General features: G+C 39.3%; 1 protein-coding gene across 3 annotated transcripts in view; it reads right to left on the reverse strand.

The window, feature by feature from the left end:
* Positions 1–22,462, reverse strand: part of GALNT18 (polypeptide N-acetylgalactosaminyltransferase 18) — a 206,812-nt gene that overhangs the window by 87,104 nt on the left and 97,246 nt on the right. For all 3 annotated transcript variants that reach the window (XM_048307346.1, XM_048307345.1, XM_048307347.1), the window contains exon 4: positions 17,617–17,783. In XM_048307346.1, coding sequence (XP_048163303.1) covers positions 17,617–17,783 — 167 coding nt within the window. The remainder of the gene's footprint in view (positions 1–17,616; positions 17,784–22,462) is intronic.

Genomic DNA, 22,462 nt, shown 5'->3' on the forward strand with positions numbered 1-22,462 from the left:
TGCCCATCCTTTTGCTCTCATCAAGACTATCCTTCCTTATCGATGTGAAATGGACCTGATATTTGATATGCACTAGCACTCACAAATCCCTCTGAAACCAGCTGGCATCAAATGTATGTAAAATTTATGAGAAGTTGGATGAGCTATGTCTCCATTTCCTCTTGGCTGTGTCCATACGTAACATCTATCCTTATCAAACAATGCCTTATTTTTCTCTACCCATCTGCTACTTTGATTTTGGAACCCATTGATCCAATTGGTTTGACTTGCACTGTGTAATGAACAAACCCAGCAGGAGTAGCAGGGCACACCTCTTAAAGGCTCTTCACTGAAATCCTGTCATTCTCTTACCAAAATCCAGTCATTTCATCCTCTTCATAAACACTTGGTGTTTCACTACTACATGAGCCACCACCATTAAAACCTCTGTCTGAAAGCCTAAAATACCCCCAATCTTGGTGTTACCAAGCATACACAACTGGGATTTACCACTCAGCAAGTAAAGATTCCTCCTGTGAGGACAGGGCACCACAGCTTCCCAGGACAGAGCCACAGCAGCTCCCAGCACATGGGGCGCTGTGCGGATGTGCCACCTCCAGCTCTGGGAGCAGCTTGGCTGATTTACTTGGGGCAGGGTACAAAATCACCTGACCTAGTTCATGCACTTCAGGTCTACTGTCTTGGAAGTGCAGGACAGTGCCAATATGGCATTCTTAAAATACTACAAACTATTCTCTTTGAATCTGGATTTCAATAACCACAATGTTTTAGTCATATGAGATGTTGCTCTGAAGCTCAATCCTTTTAATTGTTGAAGAGAAGGCACTTTTACAACTCCTTAGCATCTGGCCATCAGAAATAATTCTATGAATTAAGATGACAAGAGCAGCTTTGGTGAGAACTACTCAGCATCTGAATTAAACAAATACAGTCAGTGAGGCTCAGCTGGGCTCATAAATCAAAAGTGATTACATTCACATGCCAAAATGCAGTCAACATTTTTTTAAGTTTAAAACTTGTATTTCTGGCTTAAATTGCCAGTCACCTTAAATCTTTTTAACTAGCGTAACGAAGATATTACTGAGGTTGGAGATTTTGAAACCTAACTGGACATGGTCTTGGGCAACTTGTTCTAGCTGACCCAGCTTTGAGGAGGTGGGTGGGACTAGAAGGTCTTCAGGGGTCACTTCTCACCTCAGCCACGCTGTGACAGAGTTCAAATCTGCCTTGGAGAGGATGCTTTCATTTCTTTTGATCCACACCTATCTTCTGATAAAATAAACAGGCAGACACAGAACAAATTACAACACTGAGTAGATGGTCTGAGAGCAATACAGGAACTGGGATGTGAGTGATTCAGCCCTTCTGTGAGCTTGCAACATCCAGTCATAATCTTACAGAAACTGATCTTAATATTTTTTCAATTTCTTAGATAAAATAAAACCCTGCCAAGAAACTAAGCACATGTTTCTGACACTGTAAGGTCAAGGTTTTTGAAACAGATGTCTGAAGCTTGACTCCTTAGCCCTTGCTTAGGTCATTAAAAGTACAAGTTTCCTGATTTTCACAGATCTGCAGAGACTAAACACTACGGCATTCAGCTGAACAAATGGGCTCACCAGTAGTGAAATAACAGGAAATAAGTCTGTTTCACGGTTTATGAAACTCTGCCTATCAGTGACTATGTAAAATTATAAAACACTTCCACTTTAAATCTATATAACACCAGTTAATAAATACCAATCAAGCTGAAGCTGTTCTGTGTCACAAGTCTTCCAACAGCAACAGTTTGCTAAAGAAATTGAGCTTTGCAATTACTTGTTTGCAGATGGTAAATGAGAAAGCATTAATGCGAAGGAATCTGGTGATCTTATGCACCACAGGCTGTTATGCAAAGAACAAGCTGTGAGCCTTTTTATATGTATTCTCCATACATAATTCAAACAGATTGCAGAGCCTGATGGTGTTTCTTTCATATACAGTGATCTCTGTTTAAAAGTATATCTCAAAAACATTTTTTAATGTGGACATAGTCAACGGTGACCAACTACTTTGAGTATTACAACATGAGAGATTCTAAAGATATCTCTAGTTCTGTCCATTGGCACAGGAACATTCACAGAACTGTTAAAGGCCTTCAGAGGATCTAATTTTTCCATATTTGTCCAGGCCTCTCAAAATGTTGAGGTCAGAAATTATTTCCAGTAGAATGAAAATAAACCTGCCAAATACAGAGAGAACTTTCTACTGCTGGTTGCAACCCTTCCACCTTCCCTTCAACAGGAAAAACAGCTTCTGAAATATTTTTATGGTGGGTCAGAAACTATAAGAGGTTTCCTTGAATATAAAATCCCTGCCCTGAAAATCTACAGGCTGACTAATCAATGAGTGTTTATGAACTTCTCTTTAGCGCTCTTCTGTTAAAAGACCTAAAATAGTTTGACAAATATACCCGCAGCAAAGAACTGCAGCACTAAACAGACTTTGAGAGATCATCTGGCCCTTCTTCTTGCCCCAACACAGAGAGACCCTTGTTCCAATTAATCCTGACAGAGGTTTGTCTCATCTCCTTCTAAGTTTACTCAGGAAATATTGTCCCATGCTCTTTATAGATGGATCAAATGAAGCACACTGTAAAGACAAATATATTGACAGTATACCCTAAGTCTGTCTGGTACAGATAAAAAGCACAATACCTCAAACCTGCAGTGATTAAGTCTAGATATTTGCATTTGAAACGACAAAAATAACTTCCTTCAGACTAACCACTTACAAGAGCGATAAAACAAAAAAACAAACTGGCAAAAAAGACCTAAAACTCTTTCTGCAACTCTTCACTGACAAGAATATTTTTTCCTCATAAATCTGAAGACCAAGAGCTACAAGTCCCTTTGAACATTCATAAATATTAACATATTTCTGATGGCAAATTCATTGTAGCAACTTTGCTTTCAGAGTTGGTATCCCAGGATCCCCCTTGGACAGGGAAATGGAATGACAGCACTATCTCCCATTGCCAAGCTGGAAAAGAATCCTCCCACGAGCAATAATGGATAGTCACACCAGCAGCCTGTGAGGGGATGAGAGCCTTAATAATTTGGCAAGACACTTAGCTGGCTCTAAACCCTACACAGTCATCAGTAACATTTAAAAACCAGCTTTTATACAGAACACAAAAAACCATCCAAATTTGCTCGCTGCCAAATCACTTGAACACAATCAAAAAAAAGAGCAGAGAACTAGTTTGAGAAAAAATACTTTAAATTCTAAATCACAGGAGAAATACAAGGAAGGTGTAGGATATAAAGTTATCAATTTTAATAAAAAAAGGAAAAATAATTAATTTAGGTCTTAATAGCTAAACCAGGAAAACACCAAATATATCAAATCCCACCAAGGACATAACTGATTCAAGGAAAAGTATTTTACAGCCCTTTAAAAAAAAATAAAACCAAAATTTACTAAAGTCAGCTGATTAAGAATGAAACTCATCTACCATCTCAGACAAAGCCTACAACTGTTTTGTGATTTGCACTGACCTCCCTTCAGAAAGAAATTAATTTGGTTATTTATCTTATTCTCAATGATGTTAAAAGGAATAATAAGACGACAGGAATTTGTAACTTGTCTAATAAATATTCCAGACAGTTGTCACAGTACTTACAGTTCCTTGGATTTTTAAATTTATTTCCATGTGTATATCAAGTCTCTGATGAACTATCAGTCTATTTCTGGAAGCCAAGAGACTGAAGTCATTGCTCATAAATTCTGGTACCATATGATACAAATAGTTTCACTGAATGCAATGGCATCAAGGAGGATGGGATCCATTATGCATCTAACTGCTGAATAGCACCTTAACCAAGGAATGCCTCCCTGTTTCCACGTGGCAGCTTACAAAATAACATAAATCACACAAGTAATCAGGCTTACAATATACACAACTGGCTGCATGATCAGGGTGACACGGTGTTCAGTCATAATGCACAAAAGAGGACAGTAACAAGGGTTAGATACTTTTCAAAAGGGGACAAAATTTTAAGTGAGATTTTCTTGAGCAGACTTGCTCCCATTTTTGCATCTGTGCCAGTAACAGTACAGCAGCAAAAGAGTTTACTGAAAGAAATGCCAAATAAATACATTGAGGAGCCTGGAATCTGACGCCAGGGACAGACCTGAGCAAGCAGAGTAATTCCTCAAGTCTTCCCCAGTGGAACTGTGATTTGGCACACATTGGAGAGGCATTTATTTCCTAGGGAGAAAGGCAGAAACATCCTGCATGGCCACACCACCAATGTGCCATCACTCCTGCCTGTCCTGGGAAGGCTCACCTATTCCAAGCAGGTCCAGCCCTACCACTCCTGGTCCTCCTGTTCTGGAGGCACTTCTGGGCACTTCACTCACAGAAACAAAGCTTTGTCTCCCAGGGGAGATGAAACAGCTGGAATCAGAACCGTGTTAAAGTATGACTTGCAGAATATTTACAGAGAAATCTGGCTGGTTTTTTCCAGAACAATGCCAAAGCATCAATGGTGCCTCATCCTACCACAGAGACATGGAACTATTAGGCAGCTATACAGGTTCTCTCAGGATAAATGTACAGTACCTTCAGTGACAGGTCAAAGATCTGCTCACTACTCCCTTCAAAACTGGCTGTTTATTCTCTATAATTCGTGTATTTCTCAGCTGTCACTAGTCAAGCCCCTTTTGGGATGCTACTGAGCCCTTGGGCTGAAGCTTAGTCAACAAGGGTTCTGCTGGTAATAGGATAATGCAGGCAGTTTACACCTCAATTTCAACAGTTATCTTTAAGCAAATTATCCAAAACTCACAGAGAATGACCTACCATTTCTAAAAGGACCCATTAAAAAATCAGAACATTTTTATTTTATAGTTACTGGTGGTTTTATAGGTCTTTCTCAGTCAGGAAACCACTGAACAAGTAAGTGATTACACAGGTAACTGCAAGTGGCAGCAAATTTTAAAAATATAGTACAAAGGCACAAAAAACACTTTTCCCCTGCCACAGCCAGTTATATAAATCACAGGAATTCCTACTGTAATGGGTATGTATGGCACAGACAGAAGTGCAGTTTCACACAGATAGGAACCTTTAAAAATGACCAGAATCAGAAATCCACTTAGTCCAACTGGAGATGGGCAGGTAGGGAAAGTTAAGCCAGCATAAAGCCTAGTTCTGATAACCAAAGGAACCTGCTGCAATTAAAAGTTTCTGAGTGTGGAAACTTAATTGCTATAAAATCCATCTCCAGCACACAGATTTGCTAACTCGGGTTGTATCTGGTTTGAGCTAAGTGATCATTGTTCTGTACTAAATCAATCACTCCCACTACTGCTCTGTTAGGAAGGGAAAAGAGAGCCAGAGCAGCAGTGTAGCAGAGCCCATCCAGAGAGCTTAGCGTTTTTCTAGCAAATACTCTAGACGAACTCTAAACCACGGGGTGCACACAACACTGTGCAACACCATCAAAATTCATGCAATTTTTGAAACATGTTTTGTCATAGATCAGAGCCAACTCTTGGTGCATAAGATCCTGAGAGAGATAAATCACACACTGCCGTTTTTCATGTTACTTTGATAACTTTGACAATCCTAACCCAGGAAGCCAAACGAACTATTGAACATGTATCTTTCTTTTACAGTTCTACTAAAAAATTCCTCTACTTTCTTTCTTGCTGACCTGAAGTTGATTGAGCTATTATGCAGTAATCCACAGTTGATTAAACTCAGTTTGATATATTGTGAAGGAACAGGCATATTTTTCTAGGGCACTTTCCACTCTAAGTAAAGCTGATTAGACCTCTTTTTTCCCATTTTACTGCATTTAAGTCATCTCTCTGTGTTTCAAGTTTAGCGCCATAAAACGATGGGTAGTTTAACAGACCATTTTATTAATTCACCTTCCTTGAGGTTTTTCTTTTTAGGTATTTCAAAAGACCCCTGACTTCCTAATTTTTGTGCCTGATTGCAAGAGTGATAAAAAGAACAAATATTGGACAATGCTAACCTACACAGAGCTTGCAGTAGGAATTACAGATCTCTGAAAGTGACATAGGCTCAGTTTTGCAATCTTCTTCCTGGTAGACCCTGTTGGGTCTCAGATGGGTGCTCCACGGAACTGAAACTTCTGATGAGAGCTGGCAGGATCACAGAGGTTCCAGTTACACCCATTTGGGATGACAACACTCTCTTTCAGTGATGAACCATTTCTAATTTGAGGAGATGGGATATGTGAGCTGACCTAACAACTGGAAGATGCATTCAAGGATTGCATTTCCCTCATTTTGTGGTAACACTCTCTGGCCTAATCATACAACTTTATGGATAATATTTTTCTATGTCACGAGAAAGAACCTATATCACACTGTAGAACACAGCCTGTTAATGAACAACAGTCCTAGGAGTCAGCACCTTTCAAGATTGGTTCCTCAAATTAGAAACAAAACCTAAAAGCTTTAGATATTTGGTAAAGATGGAGTACTGACATAAGCAAAGGATAAAAAAAGCTATATAAAAAACGAAAGTAAAACAAACCCTAAAAACTTAAAGTAGCTGAATAACCCCTTTCCCCCCTTTTGTTTTTAAAAGTAATTTTCAACTGAGAGCTTTCATGTATCTAGTCTTGTTCTTTAGATTTAGTATCATGCTTAGTTTAATCTCAGCACCATTTTGAGAAAGGCAGCACACCAGCACCACGAGCTGTGACGGAAGCTTGAACACTAAAATTATTGTACTAATCTCACCTCAGGGACTGTGAGTGCACATCTGCAAAACCAACAGAAAATCCCATCCTACAGCATGCAGTAAAACAGCAATTTTGACTGCTTTAAACCGGATTTACTGGTCTGTCTCCTGCAGAAGTGCTCATGCCCACATGATGTCTGAAGCTTTGTAGAGTTTTCCAGGCTGCTGTAGGACCATCTGAGAGAGAAAACACCAAGCAGTTCCCATGCTCAATGAATTTTCAAGGATATGAACTACCAACATTCCCTGCCATCAAACTCTTCCCAGAGCTCCTGCAGGGGCATACAGTAATAAAGCCACTTATTCAGATTTCAGAAGAAGAGTAGATCAGTGAAAGTTTAGTTAGAGTTACATAAAATACTGCTCAGGGTCAACTGAGTATCAGGCAACGTGTAAAGTACTTCTGTATCACTCTGTAACAACCAATCTTTTCAGGCTTGTAGGGTAAAACTAAAGAACAAATTCTCTTATTTCATCTGACATTTTTCTTCCTATGAGCTATGTGATCATTCTGTGCCCACATGTGATGATGTTCCTTTTAACAAGCCATTGAGGTTTCCTGTAACTTCATTATTTTGTGATGTTCTTCTCTTCTGGGAGATATAATTGCTGAAGCAAGGAGACAGACTAAATGAAAATTTCAAAAGTCAGACATTGCTTACTTCAGATAGCTCTAGCAGTGTGCAGATCTAGACCATAAAAAAAAAAAAAAAAAAAAGGCAAAATAACCTTGACTGTTTCTCTTGTCCTTACACAACCTTTGGGCTCCCCAGGAGCAGGGAATTCTGGACAAAGTCTTTGCTTCTCAGTCAGAAAAATCTCCCTTTTTTTTTTTTTTCCTTGGCTATGCTATAGCTGAGTATTTCTGGTAAAAAAGCTTTCCTCAAGTCTCTTCTCTCAGGTTGGACTAATGCTCTAAGCTCAGATGCCATAAGACCTATTCCTAGAAGAACAGGAACCTTCAGTGTCTAGCAGGTCTCCCTCTTGGACACAAGGCATTCCAGAGGTTGTCATGGCACAGCCTCACTCAGTCCTTGCCCTTTTATACGACACTGTGCAGCACAAAGAGTATTTAATAGAAGTTAAAGCCAATTGTAGAATACATTTTGTCTTTGCCTGTGAGATATTAACCATACACACAGTCACAACTTCTGCCTCAATATTCCTTGAGTTTTACCTATTTGTGAGGGGGGGAAATTGGTAGAGAGAAAAAACATTTCTTTGGGAACAGAGATTCCTGATGAGAGAACACACAAAACCAGACCCAGTGCTACCCAGTTTCACTGGTTGTCAAAGCCTATGAACTACCAACAAGGATATTTCAAGGGCACAAATATCACTAAAATGTAATCCTAGACATTTCATATAAGAAGCAGGCTACAGGGAGATGTTTCAAACTTGCTGCCCATACAGTAATAATAACACTCCAAGGCAGGGAATCTCAGTCACTTACTCGATATGGGAATGTAAATACATTTTTCAAGTACTGACACTGCAGTCATTCATGGCAATAAAAAACCAGAAATCATTGTTTATTTGCTGGCAGAGAAGTTGTCAACTTGTTTATTTGCTGGCAAATGAGTCGCAACTTGTTTCTCATTTTAGAAGACCTTGTTGTTCTCTTTCCACTTCGTGTACATGAGCAAAGCTTGAGATTAGGAGCAATAGATTGGGAGGAATAATTATTTCATAGCACGTAAGACTGATAGACCATCTATTTAGCCACAGAAATATCTTTAAGCTTCCTAGAACTTTACCATAATTTGATTAGCTACGCAGTATGTTTTTTCACCTTCATAAAACATTAATGCTATTAACATCTCATTTCTTATTTATTTTTTTTTACTTTAGTTTTCCAATTTTTTCTATTTCTACTGTATGCAAATCTTCTGGTATTTGTACTGCTTGAAAAGATTGCTTCAAATAGAAGGTGGCAGCTTTTGAAACATTAAGCAATGATGAGACAGGCACTGGGCCAAAGGAGTGTGTCAGAGAGGAGCAAAGGAACAATGCAGCAGCCGACACTGAGCTATCTGGAGAGAACTGAGATCACTTAGCAATTCCATCAAGGCTTTCCCTGCTGCCAAACGAAAACAACAATGATTCATGCTGCCATATTATTTAGCATTCATCATGATTCTGAATTACTTAGTGGAGAGTTCACACTGCAGTGCAGACAAACCCTGTTAAATTTAATGAAAGGCAAATTGTCCTTTGAGTTGGTACCAAAAAGCATCTACCACTGCTCTCAGATTATGCTTGAAAGGAAACTAATATGCAAAAAAATCAGTTTATTCACAAACTCCACTGCAAAATGCCATAGGGATGTAGCAGGAGAATTCAGCTCCACGGAGGTCCCCAGTCAAAAGCTGTCCCTATCAGACTGCCAGGAGAGCAAGATTTGCCCTGTTCTGTAGGAACTCAGCTGCAGAACTTACCCAAAATCCTAACAGACTTCTAGGCACTTGTGAAAACCACAAAGAACATGAAGGGGTTTTGTATTTTCAGCATGTAACCTGTATCTCCATCCATAGGGACTCACATACACCCAGACTCTCACAACAGTGTTCCACGAAGTGGTGTTAACAACACCTCTGGCTATGGAGGCCCAAGGAAAACAAAACATTTTTTTCCAAATAAACCAGGTGAGGAAAAACAAGCAGGAATTTTCACTCTCTCACAGCCTAACCACTAACTCTTCATTTTTCTGCTGTTAATTGCATCATCATAAATGAAAATTTTAGCTTTTATTCACCTCCATCACATTTTCCATAAAGTTTTACGTTGAGCTTCCCCAAAGCTTTCCCAGGCTGCTGCTTGAAGCACACTACTTTAAATAGGTTACTTTTCCAGGGTGAAAGGAAGGAACATCGTTTTAGTAACATCCCCAGAAATTACTAGAAGTGAACAAGTCAAGTCAAGTAATTTAAAATTGGGCCATCAAATACACTTTGAGAACACTTTCAAACAACTCATTGCCAAGCATATCTACAGAAAAGCAAGAGAAAAGCCAACGTGGACTGATTTATTTTTTCAGAATTCACATGTGCTTTGTTAAAATGTTCTGTACTTGAACTTTAGACTTACAGTAGGTTCCACAATGCCTTTAAAATATCTAGCAATGCCTATAAATGTGCCTTTGTGTGGTGACCATAGAATAATCTGTAATTTATTAATATATTTTGCTAACTGATCTTTATCATTTAGTGATACACTTGAACACTCTTAAATACTTCCTTAGGCAAATATCTTATCATGTTTTGGACCCTTCAGTACATCAAGAATTTTGAGGTTCTATCACAAAGAAATTGAAGTGTTTGAAATTATCAGCTCTGGCAGGAAGTTTTACCACCACTTTAAGAACTTGGCAGTGATTTTATGAAAGTTATCTTTTTATTCATTTTTCTTTTTAAGAAAAGTATGCTTGGGTTGAGAAGAAAAGGTAAATTTTAATGAAGTTCATTTAGAAGGCAATTTCTATTTCTTAACTTTCTGTAGGACAAAATCCTTTAACTCCTTTGTCTGACACTACAGAGTATTTTCCCCACACCCTGTCAAACTCTTTCAATTATAAGTGCCATGCTTTTGATAAGGAAAGAGACAGAAATCCTTTAAGAAGTCATTCAGGCTCATAAGAGCTTACATTACTGAAATATTTCAAATACTATTTCTATTGAATACTTCATGGGAAAAGATTTCAAAAGGAAATAATCAGATCAAACCACAGTATCTTACTGACATCAACAGATATTGGCACTTTTCTCATGAGCTCTGCATCAATGTTTGTCACTGCACCAAATCTATACATGTGGCTGCTACTTGAATTTAGTGACATGTGCTTGAGAACATTATCAACAAAAACCATTCAAGCATTTTTGAAGGCAAAATAATCTGACAAACGTGAGAGAAGAGAAAAAGTGGGGGGAAAAATAAATGGGGTTTTAAATCAAGCAAAGCTTTAGAGATCTCTAGAGATTCATTTTAAGGCTAAAATCACAGTGATGGTACTGAAAAGTGGGCCAAGGCAGTATTTATGTGCTGTCATCCTCAGAGTCAGGATGCCACCAGCCCAGAGCACCTCCAAAGCACACAGGGTGAATTCCCCATTACTACCAGAAGAGCTCAAACCAAGCCTGTTTGCAGTGAATGTGACTGCAGCCTTTCAGTGTGGTCACATATGGCTTCTGAATCACACCTGACACAGGTGATGTTGTTTTCTGTAAGTTGACCCAAATCATTCTTCCAAAATACCCCAAAGTGCCAGCGTGCAACAATTTATCATCACCTAGAAATTGGAACCGTAATTCATTCATATATTTTAGGCTTTGCTATGACCAGTAACACGAGAGCACATATAAATGTGCTCACACTAAGCACTGTGTCGCGAGAGGGTGGCAGGACAGGCGTGGGGATGAAGGACAAGAAAACCCTGACTGTGCATTGCACTACTTGTCATTCATGGGACACTGCAGATGTGGAATAGAAGCACAGTATGAATTGGCACACTGGGATTCAAAACAGAGCCACCATGAAACAAGGCCAGTCCTCTTAGACTTGGTGTGCTGAATCTGACACAGGAAAAGGTATTTATCAGACTGCAACACTGCAAGTGGATCAGGGCTGAACGAGCTAAACTACCTCATGGATGGAATAAAAGATAAGATGACCATACATTAACTTTTGGCCACTGCTGGCTAGGGGAGATTCAGTTCATAGCATTGCCTGAATGCTTGAGTCATAAAGTCTGATGTCAGGAGACTGCAGTAAAAGCTCTGCCCTGCACAGCTGCCCCCTGATGTGGACAGAGGTTCTGCTATCAGCTGGCACACACATCGAAATGTTGCTTTTGCAGCCATACCAACAGAGTGATCTACAGTGTATTGCAGATGATTAAAACAACTGTTGTGCTGAAAGGCCACTTTGTCACTGCCAACTCCTTCTGAGCACACAGAGCTTCCACACAATCAAACGGTCCAACAGCGCTGGAACTCTCCTAACTGTCAAGAAAAGGAAGGCTAAGGACCTTCCACTGGAGTTATGAAGAATGGAGAGTGTGATAGCTCCCAATATAAAAACTCCATGCTGGTTATCAAACAGCTTTCATACAACTGTAATTCCAAGGCAACAAAAACCAGAGCCTTGCCTCCAGCAAGGGATGCTATCCCTGCCCCCTCGTGTGATTGAATGCGAGTCATTGAGTCTGATGGAGTATGGAGTTCAGGCAGGGGGAGTTAGAAAAGCTGAATGAAAAGTATCCTACATAATTATTCTTAAATGGAAGCAAAAGGGAATGGAAAAACATGCGTGAAAAGGAGGCATTGGACAGAAGGAGGAAGAAAATGGGAAATGATAAAAATATGCCCAAAAAAGGAAGGAACAGACTATTACTGGGGGTGGAGGAAGGCAGGGACGGATGATTCAGGCAGGAGTTTAATTACTGTGGCTAAAAGCAAGGGAAAGCTGAATGGTGAGATGGGGAAAATGGAAAAACACAGTTTGTGAGAAAGTGTGGCAAACACTGGGATGGAGGAGATGATAAGAAGCACAGGTACCCTGGAATGTGAGAACATGCCAAATGGAGACCCCAATTGAAGGACACAAGCCCACAAAGTAGGATGAGTCATATGGAATGGGGCAAGGAAGTGAGCATTCAAAAAGGGCAGACTGCCAGGGTAGGAGTCTTTCAAGGAAAGAGGACTGAGAGAATAAAGACCAAGGAACTAGATCACCCCTGGATGAAAAGAAGGGCCTTATTCATCAGCACTGTCCTTCTCTTGTCTGCTGCTCACTTCATTTTGATATCCTACTCCACAACCTCTCCCCTTTAAAGCAGGAACCAAATCCATTGTCATGAGGACTGACCAGTAAGAGGAGAGACCAGTCTGCAGCCAGTCTAGGACACTATCCTCAGGACTCAGTGTGCTCACAAAAATCTCACAGTCTATTTACATTTGTGGCTCGTATTTTTTTTTCCAGCAGAGCTCTGAACTGCATGGCCAGGCCACTCTCTCACACCCCTGAATAAGAACATTATGCTCTAACTTCTGCTGATGGCTGGAACAGATGGCCAGAGGACAAGGGTTTGCCTCTGGTTATTTCCTTCTTACATCTTTTCAGACGTATCCCCAGTAGCTGGCACACCTCACTGCAGTCCCAGCAGCAGCACACAACACTTAGCAGTGAACATATGCTCAAAGAATTGCCTTCATTAATTCCAGTTGCAGTGCTAAACGTTACTGAAGTAAAATGTAGAGTTTGTAACAACAGCCAACACTGTTCTCAAATCCACACTGGGAACAGATTTCCTGGTCTATAGATAAATATATGCCTTTTAGCATCTGATTCCTAACCAGCACTGCACAGCCCTCTTTTCACGTCAGTCCCTGTCAACCCCTCTGAGAGCTTGCTTGTGTAAAGACTGTGCAATAACGATTTCAGCATCAAGACCTTCAACTAATGCAGAGAATCAATCTAGGCAGATAAAGCAAAGCCTTCCTGATGCATAAACCATGGCCCAAAAGTGAATGCAGGTTTGGATATAGTTTGCCTTCCTGATGCATAAATCATGGCCCAAAAGTGAATGCAGGTTTGGATATAGTTTGCCTATTTCCTTGTTTTCAGATGTTTCTGTTTGTCTTGGAACTTTCCTGACATTCAGGTAAGGGAAGAATAAGAAGCAAAACAGAAAGAAACCAAGACTTAAGGTTTTCCCTAGGAGATTGCTATCAATAGGTTTTTCATAGTTGTATGATCTACAAGTAAGCCATCTTCAAATTATGCTGTGCTATGAAATCTAGCATGCATTTCAACAGCAGTGTTGAGGCCTATTCATCACTGCTTTTGTAAAGAAAAAAAAGTAAAATTCAGACCATCTTCTATTCCCAAATATCTTTTAGGAATTACCAAAGAAAACAACTTTTTAATGAAAAACTCTGGATGCTTTTTGAAAAGTTTCTTTTCAGTGTTCTGAGGACAACCTCTCACAGGTGATAGATACAGTTGCACCTGACCCACTTTCTACCAGTCTGTGTTAATTCTCAACACTGCAAGGCATAAAATTCACATCCTGTGGTATCCAGCATTATTACTGCAGTTCAATAGCTGTATTCATGGAAATCTCAGGACAAAATGAGAATCATTACACTGAACATGTAGGAATATTTCATTCATGAGTAATGCTTCAAGGAAAAGGAAAAAACCTTGTAAAATCTGAGCCTCTACTGCAATATTATTAACTGTTATGTGAAAAAAAAATATCCTAGAGAATGATAATTACTGCTATAGTATTAAATTTTGCAAGGCATATTCTGGACACACAAATGCCCACTGCTTCCCCATGAAGCTGAACTCATCATGGCTCACAATGAGATTTTTTAGAGAAATTTCAAATCATCTGAAAATACCTTCAAGAGGTACTTTGTAATGCAGTGGTGCTGCAAAAGGACTCAAAAACCAAGCCAGAGCTCCAGTGGCACAGAAGGTCACAACCCCATCTCCAGAGAGCAGGATGCCACAGAGCAGGGGGCAAATAAACCACAATGCCAGTAGTCTCCAGCTCAGGCAATGCTTCTTCTAAATACATTTCTGAGGTCTAATTAACCACTAGCAGTCATGGGTGTGGTCACTTACATTTTTTTAAGCCTCTCCTCTGAAAATAAAAATTAAATTCTGCTGCTCCTGAAGGCAAAAATAAATAAATAATTATATTGCCAAATGATACACTTACATGCACATTATCTCTGCAAAGCAGACAGCCCTACTGAGAAGAATGGGAAAGATTCTGATCTGATACTTAAAAATACAGTAAAACATCTGAAATCTGTGCAGTTGCTTAGTCACCAATGTGACTGAGACCCAAATGAGACACAAATAAACAACACTGATACTTGGCTTGTTTAAATAAAATTTTTGTTCTTATTATACAGTACACAGTAGTCACTGAAATGTGCCTTCTTTATCCTTCAATTAAATTAAATTTTAGTACTAACATACCTAACAGCATATGTGAAACAATTCAGAGCAATCTTCATCAAAATTCCACCAGAAAAGATAGTATGGTGAAATACACACATTAAGCCACGCAAATGGCTTTATTAAATAAAGGAACAAAATTTTAGGACCTGCAAAATCTACTTTCTGCTTTTAAACAGCACATAGTGGCACTTTCACAGTTTTCTAACTCCAAACATTTCTTTTAAAAAAGGGAAACTTCACAAAGAGGTTAATTGAGGTCTCCTGAAACATAACTAGGAACTTGAAAAACTGCACTGAGGTTTAGAGAAAGTCATAGATAATTTGCTTGACATACCTTGAAGTACATGAAATAAAATACTATAGCACATATTGTTCAAGACAAATGTACAGACTTTGGGCCTATGCTTGAATTAATGGTTTCTGAAATCAGCCTTCTGGAATTAAAAAAAAAACAAACCAACCAACCTATCTAGTTCTTCCATTGTTCTTTTCCAAAATACAGGACTACAGAAAATCGGGATTCATTAAAACGTGTCCATTTGGACTCTGCCAGATCTCTGGTCTCACTCTTTATTTTTAGTCACTTCCCACAGTGTGATTTTTCCTTCCTGTGAAGTCCATGGCTGTGGCATCACAGAAAGGAATCTTCCATCAAGTTAGAGAAGCTGCCATCCCTGGCAAAAGCCTGAGAGTAAAAATACCACTTATAATTAGGATTCTGACAGATCCCTGTGAGAAGCAGAGGCTGGAGCCCACTTCATGCACAAACCAAGTGTTTGCCCCCTCAGGTAACATTACAGGGAAACCCAGAGTAACCCACTTATCTTACAAGCAGCAACACTTGCAAGCTAAAGAGCTACTAACAAAAACATAGAATGACATAAAGGATTCGTCTCAGCAATGCTGGAAGGGAAAAAAAAGAATGGAAAACAGAATATTGTAAAAGGAAAAGTAAGTTTTAAAATAAATATTTCAAGATTTAAACTAATAGTAGGAAAGCCCATAAATCATCTTTACAATTGCTCCTGTTCCAAACATCCATCTGCTCCAAATATATGCCTATTACCAGGTCTTCAGCATACATTATGGGATAAAGAGGACTGTAGAAATCTAATTTACTACTGCAGGGAAGAGATGCCAGAGGAAGGGTTAGAGGAGTAGCATAAAATCCTGTAGAGAGTTGAATTTTTCTGTGAGACTAACTATAGCTCTGCACAGCGTGATTTTGTATAAAATGACATGTAACACCAAGCCAAGGCAGCCAAACCAAAGGTTACCTTCCACTCAATTTCTGTCTCCCTGCCTGGGGCCAGGAACCCAAGGATTTAAGGCACTGGAGGGTAAGAGAGGCAAGCCTGAATAAAAGGCACAGCAAATCATAAAAATATTATACAGTATAGTACCAATACTGGTACTAACAAAAAAGGTGGCTGGACAGGTTTTCCTGAAAGATAAAGTAGTTCCTGTGATTTCTTATCTATTTCAGGTATGAAATAATGAAAAAGAATAATTTTGACAAGTGTGTAGAGCACTGTGCAAAGAGTGTTAGTGAGCTCATCACAGTGATGACAGGCTCTCAGAAACACTGATGGTTCTGACATTGCTCTGCAATGTGCCCACTGGAATAACTGCCTGTAAATTATACATCAGACTCAAACTCTAGGAGCCACTTTTTTCCACCAGACTATTTCTCTTCTTTTATGTCTGCTTTGTGGCCAGTTTATCCATATCCAGAGACCTCAGGCTCTGCAGCACCAACAGCCACTCAGATTCTTTGAGTTCTCATTTAAGAGGTGCAGGAAGGAATTTACACAAACAAATTGCAGAGCCCAGGTTCACCAGTCAAAGCTGATTTCAGTGTTGTGTTCTTTCCTATCAAAGTGCCAGGTGTTGCAGAAGGGAGATGACAAAACTTAAGGCATAGGCCTGCACCAAGTTGTTGAGTTTTGTGTGTACTTTAGAGTCAGGATTGTACTTTTTCCTTCATTCATAGTCAGCAGAAAAGGACATGATGACATGCATAGCCTGGGGGTGGGGAACTTATTTACTTGCTTCCCAATAAGTTTCTCCTCTGTACAAATCTGAGATACATTTGTGATCAGCAGCAGGTCAGAGGATTTAGCTACAGGGATATAGCCAGATAACAGCAGTCATGATAGCAAGGATAAGAGAAACCCTTTGTTCAGCATTTTCCTTCAACAGAATAAATTCAAATTCTCCTTGTATTTTAGCAGCTCAGAATTAACCCCCCCAGCACAGCAGAATTTTTCTTTAAGTTCAGCATTCTGTGCTTATTAAAATTTCATCACTAAAGCTGCTAGAAAATAAGACTTGTGAATAGTGCCCAACATGGCCTCACTGACAAACACCCTGGCAAGCACTGAACCATCAGAGATGGGCAGGGCAATCCTTCAGATCATAGAGAGCAACATCTGAGTACAGACAGCAGAGAAACAACAAGGTAAATGCTGCTAATGAGGAGAAGAGAACTGGAAATCTAAAGCACAGAAAGCCATTTTATACAAAACAGAGAGTATGTATGTGGAATCATACAGTGGAAACAGGAGAAACACAGAAACCATGGGAGCTTGAAAACACTCTGAAGTACTAAGAGTAAAACTTGCTAGATCTAATCTACTGTTACATTCAAAATTCTGCCTACCAGACACCTTAAACATTCTATCTTTTGTACACACTTTTAAACGCCCCACTTGTGCAGAGCTCAAGACAGCCCAGCAAGAGTGTGGGATAAAGAAGGGAGAAAACAGACCGGTAACATTTGAGACACCAACTGGATGAGCAAGAGACAGAATTCAAGGTTTCTCTTGTATGATCCAGCCTCGGGGCAAGGAGGGGGAAGAACCAAAACCTTTTACCGTTGTTACTGTTATCATCAACTAGGATGATCTCCTTGAGGAGGTGAGCAGGAGTGCGATCGATGGCTGAGTGGATGGAGCGCAGGATCACCGAGAGCGCCTCGTTCACAAATATGAACACAATGCTGACCTCGGGAAGACTGTCAGGAAACGTGAGGTTTCTGCACCTGAAGCGAAAGGTGGAAGAAAAGAAAAGATGTAAACTGCTGGAAGTCACATTGCAAACAAAAGCTGTTTCAGAGGTATCTACCCTCAGTCATAAGAATGCATAGAAGATACAGCTCCAAAGAACATCCTGCTACTAAAGCTGATACAGAAGGTGCAGCCAGAAAAAATACATACAAGGGAAAACTTACCTGTAAGCTCAGTCAAGGGGTTTAATCAGAAAGAGGACTACTCTCATAACCTGGTGCATTTTCTTTCCTTTTTCAAAAATAGGTATTTCAGCCACATTCCAACTTGCTTAAGGAAACAGCAGTATGGAAGTGCTCCCCACAACTTTAAAGCTCCTTAGTGTTTTATTGGGGTTTTTTTTCCACCTCCTTCATTCCAAAAAGGATTCAAATCTTTCAACTATGAGTAGAAAGCTCTTTTACCACTTTACCATTTTAAACTGTCAGCAAAATATTTGCTTTTTAATTAAAGCCACAAATTAATTGAGTAAAAGGAATTAACTACTTTTTCTCTGCAGATTTTAGTATTTTAATGCAATGTTTCTGAACAACAATTAATTCTACTTTTTTCTCAGATCTGAAACCATTTACTAGGTGGAAATTAGGCACAGACTGACTCAGGCAGCATTTTCAGATAGACTCTGAACATGGAAATGATTGATGTTAATGCCTTTTTCCACCTCCTGACAACTCTGAGTGGCTATCTTCTCTCCAGATGCCAGAGTCCACTACATCCAAAACTGTGGAAAGCATTACTAACAGCCAACATTCTCCATACAGAAAGCATGGATGGATTCAGAATTTTTACATCATGCTTGAATATGACTCCTTAACTAAATCTGTTCTCCAGGTCAAAGAGAAAAATTCTTTTTGGATTTTGTATTTGAATTTGTGTAGCAAATAAATACAGAGAAGTATCACAAAAGCATTCCTCTTCATGTGCTGGATGTTATACAAAATTAAATTCAATCAAGATGATTAATTTACTTCTATGTTTTTACAGGTTCTGAAAAAAATCAGTGCATAGGACACATGACACCCAAACCCACTGAGATACACGTAATATTCAAAATTCAGCTGGTCAACCAATTTTATCAATTCAGTTATTGGTTTGAAATTGGTGGAAATCACATTAAAGAAGCTATTTAATATTTTAGGTACTTTTGTCTCTGTCATCATGCAAAAGAATTATAAAGTCATATAAAACAGAAAACACAGTCTGGAAAAAGTACTAACAGCTCAAGTCTTTAAAAGTGTACACTATATTTTTTAATAACCTGGTTCATACACCTCTTAAAAACAAATATGAAACCTCATCACAGAGATCCACAGCCTTTTGTTCCATGGCATCAATACCAGAGGGAAGTAATTAAAATGGTGCTTGGATTTACTGATTCCCACTTGTGGCTTGATCTCTTGCAGCATAACAAGTCTGAACTTTCTCTCCAAAAACATTTTGTATTTCCACTGGTGTGGTAATCCTCTATTCATTGGTAAGAAAGCTTTCAGCATCAGAATGAAAAGTTCTCTTTAAAGCTTTCAGGAGTGGATTTTATGCAAGATAAAGCACTACACTAAGAGGCAAGGGGAGCTTCGTTTTCTTTCAGAAGACAAGCAGTGCAAGGCAGCGTTGTTTTCCTCTTTTAGCCAGTAGTTCAGGAGTTAAAACCTTCAAGCAGGACAGAGGGAGCATGAGGTCAATCTTCTCCAATCTCCCCAGAGAGCTAACTACCAGCCAGCTTGGTGGGATTCTTTTCAGTCCCCCTTTTCAGGGTCATTCCACTTTCTGTGGAGAAATTAAACTAAGCTGGAGTGATACCAAGTCTCTCTAACCTCATGTTTAGCATAAATCCCTTGGAAGAAGGACCTGCAGCACCTGTTCCAATGAATGCTCACGCATTTTAAACCCTAAACTACACTTTTTATGGCTATGTCCAATCTTCTAGGTTATAATGCTACAGAAGGTCTTGTAAACATATTTTTACTTCTTTTTCAAGCTAATATTTACTGTTTCCTTTTAAAAAGTGCTGTTTTGGCTGAAGGAATAAAAGACCCTTCGCAGAGCCTGCAAGTCAAGTGTCAGGGCAATTTACCGGGATGCCATAAAATCACAGGATGGACGAACTTGGAATGGGCCTCGGGAAGTCATCCTGTCCAACCCCTTGCTCAAGTGGAGTCCCCTAGAGCCAGCTGCCCAGGAACAGCATTTCCCCCATCCAGACTGGGTTGGGATGCCTCCAATGGTGGAGGCTCTACAACCTGTGCTTCAGTTTGTGCCCATTGCCTGTGGTCCTGCCATTGGGCAGCGCTGAGGAGAGCCTGGCTCTGCCCTCTTTGCAACCTCCCTTCAGGTACTTACCTTGATGACATCCCCTCCAAGCCTCCTCTTTTCCAGGCTAAACAGTCCCAACTGTATAGACACACATTAGGTTTCAAAATTTCTTAAGGAGAAAAGATTTCCACACCTGCCTCCTGTACCCTAGAGTGAGTACTTTAACCTCTGAAATTGTTCCTTAAAGAAAGATCACCTTCTGTGGTGAACAATCTCTGAAAGTCCTGCTTAAAACAATCTCTAAAAGTCTTGCCCAGATGACTGAGCAGTTGAAGCAGGTATAGATTTACTTGGGCTCAGCACTGTCAAATGTGAGGTGCATCTTTGGCAAATGTGAGTTTTAGGGGCCACCAGGTTTAAGTGGCATCTGACAAAAGGATTTCCAATGTGCATATTTCAGGCTCAAAGTGGCTGGGAGGCCCCTGTACTTATAATCACATTAGAATTATTAAATACTAACACACATTTTTCCAAAAGATGCTAAAACCATTACAGATCCAGCTCCTTGAAGAACAGACCTGCTCATGGAAAATGGAGTGAACACATCCAAGTTTTGAAAATTTGGCTTCTAATAGACTATGAACTAGTTAACAGGTATAAACCTACTAAAATAATCTTCAGTATTACCACTTGAAGAACCTACAATGCTGCCCTGCCATAAATCCATGCATAAACTGAAAAGCTCAAACAAAATTTCTGCTTCTGATAAGTCTTCCATCCATTTAAAAGAAACTATTTATATTGGTTTTCTCATCTGCATTCATTTACGTCCTACATATTTTCAATTTTTATCACTCTGGACAAAATTTTTCATTACTGGCAACTTGTACGAGCAAGAGCAACACTTTCAATGCTGTGACTGTCATTTGATTCTCTTTTTGCACCACCATACCTTAAAACATAACTACAAATGACAAGAGAGAATAGAATTAGACTCCTGTTCTGTCTAATTTCTTTAGTCTTTTCAAGAAGACTAATTTTCAATGAGGGTACATTCCTAAATTGAGTTCATGTTTTCTTTTTTTTTTTTTAAATTTAGACTCATTCATTCTCTTTACTTCCAGCTCAAATTCACTTACTTTTCGAAGTGTGTAGTTTTTAAAAAATGCTTTTTCCTGTCCACATTATTTTTCATATCAGCTAATGACAATAAAATTTACCTACCTTTTTATTATTTATTTAAACAAATCAGAATTAACCCAGCCCCAGATCCTGCACAAAATGTAGAGGACTTGTGCATTTTCACAAGTATGTCTGTCATCATCTTTATGCCAAGCTTTATGAGGAATAAAATTCCGTAATGATAGAAATGAACAAAAAATAGCTACAGAACAAGAGGGGGTGTGTCTAAAATATGCTGAAGGGGAGAAGAGGAGAGGAAATTGTATGGATGGAAATCTGAGATCCATTAAGCTCGGAGAATGGAGTGGTTGCGTGGCAACCACAACGTGCAAGTGTCAATGATGGCTCCGCCAAGGGCTCATCCTGGGCTCAGAGCGGGCCCTGGACCTGCCCCTCACACCAGGAGGCTCCCCCCAAACAAACCATCCACGAGGCACACAGCGTATTTCGGTGTAACCACTGAATTTCAAATACACATTCCAAATGGCATTCAGAGCTGCAACAGCGAGTATCACTTCAACAAAGCTAAAAAATTACCACGAGCAACCCACTCTGCTAAATTACATTGGGCTAATAACACTAAAGTCGCAGTTGTCATGGTTACCAGAAATTTAGAGAAACTCCTGGTGCTCTATTTCAAGCACAGCTCTGGTAAATGGAGGGCAGCATACATTATGAAGCTTCTGTCAAATATTTGTCCACAAGACAACTATATTCCTCTAAGCATTGTGATAATTCAATTTAGCCAGTCATTAGTCATTAAAATTACTTTAGCATAACTATGCATTAAAGCAGCAAAACAAAAATGATTTCCTGTATTAATCTCTGGGACCTTCTACAAATATGTACATAAACTATGAACACAAATTATTTTCTGCAAACTTTGAAAATCTTTCACCAAGAGTATCACAGCCAACAATGGCAAAACCCCATTTTTTGGTTAAAAAAAAAATCCACTTACAGCATATATTCCACTTTTTTTTTTTAAACATAAGATACAATAAGCATATTATTAAAACATTTGGGGTTCAACTGCTGTTTGAGGAACATACATGGGAGTGAGCTTTAGTTCCAACAGGGTAAGAATGTCTCAGAAGCACAAGCAGAAACAGAATCGTACTTTCTTCAAGAACTTGTAACATTTTGTCCATAGCCAAAATGGTAAACAGAAGTTCAAATACATGGGAGTTAAAAAAAAAAATCCCATTCTGGCATAAAT

Source organism: Corvus hawaiiensis, chromosome 6, assembly GCF_020740725.1.
Source record: "Corvus hawaiiensis isolate bCorHaw1 chromosome 6, bCorHaw1.pri.cur, whole genome shotgun sequence".
Lineage (NCBI taxonomy): Eukaryota > Metazoa > Chordata > Aves > Passeriformes > Corvidae > Corvus > Corvus hawaiiensis.